The sequence below is a fragment of the Cetorhinus maximus genome, chromosome 3 (assembly GCF_964194155.1).
Source record: "Cetorhinus maximus chromosome 3, sCetMax3.hap1.1, whole genome shotgun sequence".
Lineage (NCBI taxonomy): Eukaryota > Metazoa > Chordata > Chondrichthyes > Lamniformes > Cetorhinidae > Cetorhinus > Cetorhinus maximus.
In genome coordinates, this window is record NC_135881.1 from 28,677,848 (window position 1) to 28,690,527 (window position 12,680).

The 12,680-nt window shown below is 44.0% G+C and overlaps 1 protein-coding gene across 1 annotated transcript in view; it reads right to left on the reverse strand.

Moving 5' to 3' along the window:
- The window catches only part of ncapg2 (non-SMC condensin II complex, subunit G2), a 132,501-nt gene that overhangs the window by 53,456 nt on the left and 66,365 nt on the right, over window positions 1-12,680 (reverse strand). The window contains exons 20-21 of the mRNA XM_078537223.1: window positions 3,974-4,120; window positions 2,217-2,316 (exon numbers count right to left, since the gene is read on the reverse strand). Of these exons, the coding sequence (XP_078393349.1) occupies window positions 2,217-2,316; window positions 3,974-4,120 (247 nt within the window). The remainder of the gene's footprint in view (window positions 1-2,216; window positions 2,317-3,973; window positions 4,121-12,680) is intronic.

A 12,680-nucleotide genomic window follows, 5' to 3' on the forward strand; every position in this document is an offset into this window, starting at 1 on the left:
ACCCTCCCCCTTCAGAATGTCCTGTAGCCACTCTGAGACATCCTTGACCCTAGCACCAGGGAGACAACATACCATCCTGGAGTCTCGTTTGCGGCCACAGAAACGCCATCTATTCCCCTTATAATTGAATCCCCTATAAAAACTATTGCATTCCCTCACATTTTACTCCTCCCATGTGTAGCAGAGCCAACCGTGGTGCAACAAATTTGGCAGTTGCTGCTTTCCCAAGAAGCCATTCCCCCCAACAGTATCCAAAGCGGTATATCTGTTTTGCTGGGGAATAGCCACAGGAGATTCCTGCACTGCCTGCCTTGTTCTCTTGCTCTGCCTGGTGGTCACCCACTCCCTTCCTGCCTGTGGACTCTTAGCCTGCGGTGTGACCACCTCCCCATACACGCTATCCACGATACTCTCCACCTCACGGATGCTCCAGTGTCTCCAGCCGCCGCTCCAGCCCAGAAACCCGGGCTTCCAGGAGCTGCAGCTGGAGGCACTTCCCGCACACATGCTGGCCCTGGGCACTGGAAATGTGCCCGGCTGGGGTGACTCTAGGCCCATAACAATGTGGTTGACTCTTAACTGCTCGCTGAAACGGCCTACCAAGCCACTCGGTTCAAGGGCAATTAGAGATTGGCAACAAATACTGGTCTTCCCAGTGATGCCCACATCCCACAACAGAATAAAAGAGAAAAAATGCTAACTCCAGGGAAATCTGTCTTTTTCATAATTACAAACTCAGGGTATCTGGGGAAAGGTGATCAGTAGTAGACCCTACAAACTGGGCAGGATAAATAGCCAATTTCAACTGAGCAATGGTCTTGAAAATCTGAATTCTTGTGGTGGATATTCACAAACCATTAAATCATCTCCTGCCAAGTAGGGAATTCCAAATTTTCTCCCCATCTCTACTGAAAGCAGTAACTTGTTCTGAGACACGGTTCCACTGGACACCAGTGTTCCTGCACTATTTTTCCTAGTCAACAATTCTTCATCCTTGAATTTTGAACTAGAGCAGTGAGCATCAGTACAGTATTATGGAGATATTAAAAAAAACTACATTCAGAAAAGGAAGAGCACTTTTACTGTAAATAAGAGTAGTTTTGCCCACTGATATGAATTTTGAAGTAGCACAGGGCCAACAGAGGCGCAGGGAGGATTTAGTAACTGCATTTGGATCCAGCAACAAACAGAAGGAGCAGGCCTCAGATTTGGGAGCACAAATGCCAGGCCAAACAAAATTAGAAAGAGGAAGTAGACTAGGGTCAAATATCCTCAGGAACAGGCTTTAGATGAAATCATTTTAAATATCGGGGCCAGGACAAGGGGTGCAGCAGGGATGGAGTAAGGACCAACAAGTCTAGACAAAGTTGGGGCAGGACTCAGTTAACTGGCAGGTGGATAGATGAGATGGGATAGTATTCTCACCTGTTAGAAATCCTTAAATTGCAAGATATCATGTTAGACATCGAGAGTGGGATCTTTTTACTCTAGAAAAGCATAAACTTTGGGAAAATTTGATTCAGATGCTCAAAATAGTGAGGGGGTCAGACATTATCAATGTGGATAGAACATCTGAATTAGATCGATTAGGAAGAAGCAAGGTATGTGCATCTAAGTTACATAATCGTATAACCAGGAAAGAGGTTTACCTTTCTTTGCTGGTCATCAACATTTGGTTTAAGTTGCCAATTCATGCAATAAATGTGGATTTACTGCAATGCACTGCAAGTATTCGAAAGGGAGCTGGACAAGTTCCTGGCTGAGGCAGATATCAACATGCAGAAAAAGTAGGTGGGATATTAGTGGCATGCTTCAAGATTGCCACAGCCTCCTCCAACTTGTTTTGAGTTCATTCGTGAATCAGAAAGATATCCCTGGATTTCCTTTCCCCTGAATTTTCCATGCTATTTTCTGTTAGTTTTTGTTTGCCACTCAGGTTACATGGCTGCTGGTGGGTGGAAAAGCATTGGCAGTCATGATACTTAATTGTGACAAGAGTATATGTAACAGACTTGATGAGCAGCTGTTCTTTTCCTGTCTGTCATTTGTATGTTCTTTTCTAATTGTAAGATTTAGGCACATTTCTAAGTGTTTAAGTAGCCAGGTATTACCTCAAGCATGAGAGTCACACCAAACTTAACAAAACAGTGACAAATTAAGTTTGACAAAAGGAAACTGTGCAAAACACACAAGACTTTTAACAGATGATAGGTTACCTGAGTGCAGCACAGCAAGAGCGAAGCCAAGCAACTGAGCCTGGAATTCTGTATCAGACGCACCAACCATAACGATATCCTTACAGACTGTGAGGTATACCTACACAAAAGAAAGCTACAGTTGGTATCCTTAAGTTGTACTCTAATTTGTAAAATACCAAGAAATAATAAAATTCACATCTGTAGATGTATTAGACAGCAGGTTTAAATGAAGGTACATATTTTTTCTTCAGAAACCAAGGTGTAGAGTCGTGACCCATAATCCAGAATTCCAATGAGACTGAAAAGTAAAAAAAGAATGCCAGATACTTCTACAGCAAGGTGATGATATGGATAGCTGATCCTATCCAATGAGGGATGAATGGGGAAAGTTAGCAACTAAGACTTTTTAAGTAGAATCACAACATCTGTTAATTTTAACACTGCCTTCTGCCAATATAAAATGGCTGCCAATATTTAATTGTGCATGTGCACTGGTCCATGCATGCGCAGAAATCCAATGACATCACACCCACCAGGCCAGACCAGCAGGACAATGTAACAGGGATCCAGAGCTGACATGTATTTCAGAGAATTTAATCCCCTGCATGGATACAAAACCTCCTCCTCTTGCCTGGGAAAACTCTTCCCAGAGGTCTTGGTTGTGTGTCGGGCAGTGAAGGCCCTGGTAAAGGATGCAGCCGAGGTGCAGTGATATTAATGTTGCAGCTGCAGGGAAGAGCATGGTTGGGGGGGGGGGGGGCAGATCGAGGTTGGGTCAGTGATGGGGGGTTCACAGGTCTGCTTTATAGCCATCAGGATAAATCTATTTTATAATTTTCTGGGCTGCTTTGTGAAACAAGATTCTTAAAATCTACAACTATGGACTGTGTTAGTGTCACATGTAATTACATTATTATAGATCAACATTCTTGTAGCAGTTAATATTACTTTAAATGCCTAATTTATTATTTCCCTTTCCTACTTTTATACAAATAGTTTCATTCTGGCAGGAGTTAAAACTCAAAAGACAATGAAAGAAATCCACGCTTCCAGGTTTCCTGACCATAAACCCACCCCATTCTCCTAAACATCACCCAGAGTAAAACACTAGAACTGCACATGCATGGTGCTGGCAACAAACGTAGCTTAATTTTAAACAAGAATAGTCCAAAGAGCAAACCATCTGCTAATTCATTAAGTATTTTCAGAAGTTCAAACCAATTTTGATGCCTGGCACATAGCTGCAAGTGTAGTACTTCAAGCAAAAAAAAAATGGAAGCAATGTGACTGAAGACAATAAAACATTCAAAAAGAACTGAAGACTGTCAGGAAAGGGATGATCACATCCAAAAGTCTCTTAAGGATGAAGTATAACAAATAGAGAGAAGCCTATTAATGATAAGAAGCAACATGACTTAAATAACTGGTTAAACTCTCAACGATATGAGCTGCCCAAATCCAAATATGTTTAAAATCTTTCCAGGATTGCATGAGGTCAGCATTCCTCTTTTAAAAGAATCAGCTTTTTAACTGTTCTGAAGAGTAGGACAAAAATGTAGTACTGCTATTTGAACCTTTGACTCCTCTTCAGTGATACTTACTTTGGCACTTCGAGTGTCATAATATACTCAGATTCAATTTTCTACCACATTGAAAAACAGGATATTATTTGTAATTTTTTAAAAATACTGTACCATATGAAATTGGATTTTACAAATTCTGTAAATATGACTGGTGCACATCCATATTTGAAGACCCTTTATCCTGTTACTTACTTCAACCACTTGTCTTGCAACATCACTCTGATGCTCTGACATCTCCATCTCCTTTCCTGGAATGTGCAGAAATTGCAACACTTCTTCATCTATCCAGCCTGCACTACTTTCAAGAACCAAAAGATAAGTTCTACCATCCACACTGAACTGGAAATAGTAATCAGAAAAGAAAGTGATGTTTATTGCTCAGTGATCTGCTATAAGGGAGTTAATAGTTAGAAACAAAACATATAAAAACAGACAAGAAATATACAATTTAATTAGGTTCTAAAAATTACAATTTGCAAAATGCTTTTCTTTAAAATGCAAAAAGAAGTGGATGAGCTTGAACATTCAGGGCATAATTTTCACAGGAGCAGATGGTCCTTGATTGTCTTTTACGTGGTGGAAAATCCTTGTGGTACCATTCAAATAAAAAAAACTCAATGACTTGATAAGGAATATTATGCACTGTAACAGTAAATTTACCATATGCTGTGTGCATTCTGGCCTTTGGAGAGGCGCAAGTTTAACATTCTGTTTGTTATTATTGTTAATTCACTCCATAATGCTAAAACAAAATCATAACTTTTTTAATTCATTCATGGGATGTGGGCTTCGCTGGCTTGACCAGCATTTATTGCCTATCCCTAGTTACCCTTGAGAAGGTGATGGTGAGCTGCCTTCTTAAACCGCTGCAGTCCATGTGGTGTTGGTACAACCACAGTGCTGTGAGGGAGGGAGTTCCAGGATTTTGACCCAGCGACAGTGAAGGAACGATGATATATTTCCAAGTCAGGGTGGTGAGTGATTTGGAGGGGAACTTCCAGGTGGTGGTGTTCCCATCTATCTCCTGCCCTTGTCCTTCTAGATGGTAGTGGTCATGGGTTTGGAAGGTGTTGACTAAAGAGCCTTGGTGAATTCCTGCAGTGCATCTTGTAGATGGTACACACTGCTGCCAAAGTGCATCAGTGATGGAGGGAGTGAATGTATGTGGATGTGGTGCCAATCAAGCAGGCTGCTTTGCCTTTGTCAAGCATCTTGAGTGTTGTGGGAGCTGTACTCATCCAGGCAAGTGGGGAGTATTCCATCACACTCCTGACTTGTGCCTTGTAGATGGTGGACAGATTTTGGGGAGTCAGGAGGTGAGTTACTCATCAAAGGAGTCCTAGCCTCTGACCTGCTCTTGTAGCCACAGTATTTATGTGGCTAGTCCAGTTCAGTTTCTGGTCATTGGTAACCCCCCAGGATGTTGATAGTGGGGGATTCAGTGATGGTAATGCCATTGAACATCAAATGGTGATGGTTAGAATCTCTCTTGTTGAAGATAGTCATCGCCTGGCACTTGTGTGGAGCAAATGTTACTTGCCACTTGTCAGCCCAAGCCTGGATGTTGTCCAGGTCTTGCTGCATTTGGACATGGACTGTTTCAGTCTCTGAAGAGTAGCAAATGGTGCTGAACGTTGCGCAATCATCAGCGAACATCCCCACTTCTGACCTTATGGTGGAAGGAGGTCATTGATAAGCAGCTGAAGATGGCTGGGCCAAGGACGCTACCCTGAGAAACTCCTGCCTCCATCCAGGATGTCCTGGAGCTCAGATGACTGACCTCCAACAACCACAACCATCTTCCTTTATGCTAGGTATGACTCCAACCAGGAGAGTTTTCCCCAATTCCCATTGTCTCCAGTTTTGCTAGGGCTCCTTGATGCCACACTCAGTCAAATGCGGCCTTGATGTCAAGGGCACTCGCTCTCACCTCACCTCAGGAATTCAGCTCATTTGCCCATGTTTGAACCAAGGCTGTAATGATTTCAGGAGTTGAGTGGCCCTGGAGCAACCCAAACTGAGCGTCAGTGAGCAGGTTATTGCTGAGCAAGTGCCACTTGATAGCACTGTTGATTACCCCTTCCATTGCTTTACTGGTGATGGAGAGTAAAGTGATGAGGCGGTAATTGGCCAGGTTGAATTTATCCTGCTTTTTGTGTACAGGACATAACTGGGCAACTTGCCACCTAGTCAGGTAGATGCCAGTACTGCAGCTGGCCTCTTATCCCATGAGGTACTCATTATTGCAGTTTCTGCCAACTATAACTTAAAGAACAGCTAAAGAAGTGCTTTAAAAATTAAGACTGCACACCTGGAGCTAAATAACCAAAAAATATACATTAAAATCTAGTAATTAACACTAATATTTTGTAGAAATAATTCAAGACTGAAAAGAAGAGCTAAGGAGAAGTGATAAGATTAATTTCTACTTGGGCTTCAGCCTCATTTCCAGCAGTAACAGTAAAATATTTGTTGCACAGGTCAATACTTGTGTCAACATGGAGGTCCATCTTTTCGATTTTGGTAGTGTGTGTTTTGCTGCTACTGATGGACACAAAAATCAGGTCACAGCTAACAATGTGCATATCCCTGAAAACAGGATGCGATTGTACGCTCCAGACTTCAATGGCAGCGCGTGTTTCCCACTGCGCCATGTTGGGAACACCATTTGAATACATTAAAATTTCATGCAAGCTCATTACGAAAGCAGCTCGCTGGAATCACACCCCCAATCTGGATCAAAAGGCCACATCGGTGTCTAATTAGAACAGCATGATTCACGATTGGATATCAGGGACATGCACCTGGAAACCAGCACTTCACTCATGACTTTGAGGTATGTTCGCCTACCTTACATAACGCTGCACTTGCGGCTCCTGCAAGCGTGGTAGGGGTGGGTGGAGAAAGAAAGAGGAAAATGTCCTCACAGCCAGAATGGGAAAAAAAGAGACTAGGTGAGAAGCCCAATAATGAGTGGGGGCCAGAATGGGAAGAGAGTCTAGTGAGCTTCGGTTTAGATTGCTGAGCTTGCAAAGACTATCCTTGTCCCAGTCCAGGGAGGGGGAGAGCATGCCAGTCCACTGTCAGTCATGCCCAGCATTGTTCATACAGGCTGTGGTTGTCACCTCACGCATGTCGATCTGGAGAGGTTTTGGGCATAATACTGGGCTGCAGATGGCACAGTCACAACCAGGGGAGGCATCTGCAGCCTATATATCAGGAAGAGATCGTGTAGGGGCTAGCACTTGATGGTCTCATGGCAGGGGCGGGGGGGAGAGGGAGGCGTGGTCCCCATATGTCACTGTGCAATAGGCCTCAAGATGGGGAGGGTAAGGTCAACATGGGACACAGGTACGTCCATCTCAAATGATTCAGAGGCTAATATAGGGATATCCACTACAATAATAATGGAATCAAAGATTATAGGGGGAGGACTGAGAGTTTTTGGAGGGAGGGATACCTGCACATTATGCTCCTCCAGGACGATGGGAGGGATTTCCACAATCACACAAGGAGGGTCGAAGCTGGTCTGGTAGCAAAAAAATCAGGACCACCATCTTGCAAACTGAAACTATGGCATAGTAGAACATGAAACTATGAAAAAAATGTTGCTCTGCAGAGGGCTCTTGGGGCTTCTGGGAGGAATAAATCGCTGCACTGTTGGCAGAAAAGACAATGACTGAACAATGGGACACCTTCAAAGAAACAGTATTGCAGGCAACATCAAGGTATATTCCCTTGAAGGGGAAAGGTGGGACAAATAAATATAGAGTGCACTGGATGACGCAAGAGATAGAGGTGAAGATGAAAAGGAAGAAGTGTGCGTACCACAGATGTCAGGTAGAAAATACAATGGAGAATCAGGCTGAATATCGAAGGGCCAGAGGGGAAGTGAAAAAACTCATAAGAAAAATCAAGGAATCAAGGAGGGAGCATGAAAAGAGACTAGCAGCTAACATAAAAAGGAATCCTAAGGTCTTCTATAAGCATATAAATAATAAAAGTGTGGCAAAAGAAAGAGTAGGGCCAATTAGGGATTTAAAAAAAGGACTTACACATGGAGGCAGGAGAAATAGCGGAGGTATTAAACAAGTACTTTGCATCCGTCTTTACAGAGGAAGAAAGTGCTGGCCGAGGTGAGAGAGGAAATAACTGGCTCACTGGAAAAATTTACAACTGAGAAGGAGGTGGTGTTAGCAAGGCTATCCTTACTTAAAATAGATAAGGTGCCAGGGCCAGATGAGATGCATCCAAGCATACAGAGGGAAGTGAGAATGGAAATTGCAAGGCACTAGTGATAATCTTCCAGTGTTCCTTAGACACAAGAGTGGTGCCAGAGGGCTGGAGGATTGCGAATGTTACACACTTGTTCAAAAAGGGGTGCAACGATAACGCTGACAACTACAGGCCAAACAGTCCAGAAGGTTGATAAGGGCAACGCTGTTGATGTGGTGTTATTGAATTTTCAAAACACATTTGATACAGTGACACACAACAGACTTGAGTAAAATTCTAGCTCATGGAATAAAAGGGAAAGTAGGCACTTGGATAAGAAATTGGCTGAGTGACAGGAAGCAGAGTAGCGATAAATGGTTGCTTTTCACATTGGAGAATGGTTTGTCGTGGAGTTCCCCAGGGGTCAGTGAAAGATCCCTTGTTCTTCCTGATATATATTAATGACCTAGACTGTGGTGTTCAGGGCATGGTTTCAAAATTTGCAGATGATACGAAGATTGGAAACATTGTCAACGGTGATGAAGATAGTCTTGAACTTCAAAAGGTCATAGACATGTTAGCGGTTTGGCCAGACAAGTGGCAGATGAATTTCAATGCAGAGAAGTGTGAAGTGATTCATTTTGGCAGAAAGGTTATGGAAAGACAGTAGGGGCCTCAGTGTATATGTACATAAGTCATTGAAGATGGCAGGACATGATGAGAGAGCAGTTAATAAAGCTTAAAGTATCTTAGGCTTTATGAATAGGGGCATTGAGTACAAGCATAAGGAGGTCATGTTGAACTTGTATAAGACACTAGTTAGGCCTCAACTGGAGTACTGCGTCCAATCCTGGGTGCCATACTTGAGGAAAGATGTGAAGGCATTGGAGAGAGTACAGAGGAGATTCACAAGAATGATTCCAGGGATAAAGAACTGTAGCAATGAGGGTAGATTGGAGATGTTGGAACGGCTTTCCTTGGAGGAAAGGCGGCTAAGAGGAGACTTAATCGAGGTATTCAAGATCCTGAGGGATATAGACAGGGTAAATAGTGAGAAACTGTTCCCACTCAAGACAGCATCAAGAACTCGAGGGCACGGATTCAAAATAATGGGCAAAAGGAGTGAAATTGATGAGGAAAAATTTTTTCACACAGAGGGTGGTTGGAGGCTGGAGCAAACTTCCTGAACGGGTGGTGGAGGCAGGTTTGAATGAGGTATTCAAAAGGGAATTGGATTGCTATCTGAAAAGAGAGAATGTGCAAGGTTAATCAATGGTTTGGATGAGGGAATCAAATGTAATATCTCCAAGTTTGCTGACGACATGAAACTTGGTGAGAATGAGGGCGATGAGGAGGATGTTAAGAGGCTTCAAAGCGATTTAGACAGGTTGAGCAAGCGGGCAAATACATGGCAGATGCAGTATAACGTGGATAAGTGTGAAGTTATCCACTTTGGTAGGAAGAAACAGAATGGCACAGTGTTATTTAAATGGTGATAGATTGGGAAATGTTGATATAAAAAAGGACCTGGGTGTCCTTGTACAATCACTGAAAGCAAGCATGCAGGTGCAGCGAGCAGTTAAGAAGACAAATGGTATTTTGACCTCCATTGCGAGAGGGCTTGAGTACAGCAGCAAGGATGTCTTACTGCAGCTGTACAGGGCCTTGGCAAGACCACACCTGGAGTACTGTGTGCAGTTTTGGTTTCCTTACCTAAATGGATATACTTGCCATAGAGGGAGTGCAGCGAGTGTTCACCACACTGATTTGTAGGATGGCAGAATTGTCATATGAGGAGAGATTGGGCTGACTGGAGTTTAGAAGAATAAGAGGAGATCTCATTGAAACGTATAAAATTCTGACAGGGATGGACAGACTGGATGCAGGAAGGACATTTCCTCTGGTTGGGGGTAGGTCTAGAACAAGGGGTCACAGTCTCAGGGTACAGGGTAGACCATTTAGGACTGAGATGAGGGGAAGTTTCTTCACTCAGAGGGTGGTGAACCTATGGAATTCTCTACCACAGAAGGCTGTGGAGGCCAAGTCACTGAATATATTTAAGAAGGAAATAGATAGATTTCTGGACTCTAAAGGCGTCAAGGGGTATGGGGAGAGCGCAGGAGTACAGCGTTGAGATAGAGGATCAGCCATGATGATAGTGAATCGCAGAGCAGCCTGAAAGGCTGAATGACCTCCTATTTCCTATGTTTCCATGTTATGGGGATAAGGCAGGGGAGTGGGAATAGGTAGAATGCTCTTTGAGCGAGCCATGGCAAGCTTGATGGGTCAAATGGCCTCTTTCTGCACTGTAAAGATTCTGTGAAGTGGGCAACTGGACAAACTGTATATGCCTTTTGGAAACAGCACCTCCGTACCTTGTAGCTGACAGGGTCAGAGATGGGAACCTCCAGCATCCCCCTAAACTAATCTCACTGCCTCACTGGATATTTGCCTTGATTTGTATTCCAAAGGTGCACCAAATGAGGATTCCAGCGCCCAGGATTAATACAGGATATCCAAGCGCCTGTCCAAAGCAATCTCATAGTAGTCGGTCTTTGAAAAGATGGCGTGGTGGGGGCTGGTGTTGTGAGGGCACTTCACATACTGGGACCCTGAAAACTGTCATTGCACTACCGAGGGATTTTGTAGCAATGATGTGCCTCACCTGAAACCAACCCCTTGAAACCACATTCACTCACTCATCAGCTAAAGGAAGACGACCTTTGGAGGCTAATGGTCACTTGTGTTTTTGCTCAATGTTCCTGCAGAGGAGAACATGAGGAAGATGGATGGATGGTGCATTTAACATTGCCTTCATCATTGCATGCAAGCAGGAGGAAAGACAGGGAAGAATGCTACATCAGTGGCAGGCTCACCAAAGGGAGCAACTTCACCCTGAAGAGCAAGGCACAGGAGGGCCCCTTCCAGGCCCAGAGGATGAGGTTCACAGATCCGCTGAGCATGGGCAGCTTTCAAGATGCAGGGTGTACAGAAGACACATGGCATTCTTCCAGATGAGCGAGAACTAGTGCCGTTGACGCCTCCGCATGTCCAGGGATCTGGTGGCTCACATTTGCCACATTCTCCAGGAATCAACACCACGGGCACTGGGAGGACATCCATTGCCAGTGGCTCTCAAAGTCACCGCAGCTCTTAACTTCTACGCCAGTGGCTCCTTCCAGGGCTCCAACTGGGGACCTCTGCGGGTTCTCGCAAGCTTCCATCCAAAAATGGATACAGGAGGTAACGGGCGCCCTCCTTGCCAAGGCCCACAATTACATGCACTTTTCTAGGGTCCAAGCTAGCCAGGCAGCCCAAGCATTGGACTTTGCTGCAGTTTCCAGATTCCCACTCGATCCTAGCACATTTCCAGCCTGAACATTGCCATCCCATCTAGCTAACATACGCGCATCAAGTTCATACTCAATGGTTTAATTGTCCGCAAAACATCACCATCTGAAATCAGAATTGCTGAGCTTGCCTAGGGTTTAGGCAAGGGGACACTAAGCATATGTATGGCCCAGCACTCCAACCTGACATTTCCACCACAGCCTTGATGTATAATGCAGGGAACTCCAAAGTCGCTAACAATCAACGATGTATCATTGAGCACCAGGACAAAAATGTGTCAGCGAGGGTCAGAGCTCAGGAACATTGAAGTGCGAAGATGTGCACTAATAATGGAGAGCTATGCAAACGAACATACGAATTAGGTGCAGGAATAGGCCACTCAGCCCCTCGCGCCTGCTCCGCCATTCAATAAGATCATGGCTGATCTGAATATAACCCCAACCCCACATTTCTACCTACCCCCAATAACCTCTCACTCATCAAGAATCTAACTATCTAGCTCTGCCTTAAAAATATTCAAAGGCTATGCTTCCGCTGCCTTTCAAGGAAGAGAGCTCCAAAGACTCAACCCTCAGAGAAAAAAAATTCTCCTCACTTCTGCCTTAAATGAGCGACCCCTTATTTTTAAACAGTGATTCCCCCTCAAGAGGAAACATCCTCTCCACATCCAACCTATCAATACCCTGGAGGATCTCAAAAGGTTTCAATTAACTTGCCTCTTATTCTTCTAAATTCCAGTAGATACAAGCCTAACCTGCCCAGCCTTTCCTGAAAAGACAACCAGCCCGTTCCTGATATAAGTCTAGTAAACTTTCTCTGAACTGCTTCTAAAGCATTTACATCTTTCTTTAAATAAAGAGACCAGTACTGTACACAATACTCCAGATGTGGTCTCACCAATGCCCTGTACAACTGAAGCATAACCTCCCTACTTTTGTAATTGATTCCTCTCACAATAAATGTTAACATTCTATTAGCTTTCCTAATTACCTGCTGCATCTGCATATTAACCTTTTGTGATTCATGCACTAGGACACCCAGATCCCTCTGAATCTCAGAGCTCTGACATCTCTCACCATTTAGATAATGAGCTTCTTTTTTATTCTTCTGGCCAAAATGAACAATTTCACATTTGCAGCTTCACAGTCAGAGAGCTGACAACGCTGAAGGCAGACAAGAGCTCAGTATGGGCTGATATACTGAACACCCTTACAGCTGACAGAGTACACGGAGTTCACCAAAAGATGACCCGTCTCCATGCACATCTACATCTACCCTTCGACACTACACTGTTACCTTTCCACAATGCAGAAGTGGTAGGGGACTACATGAG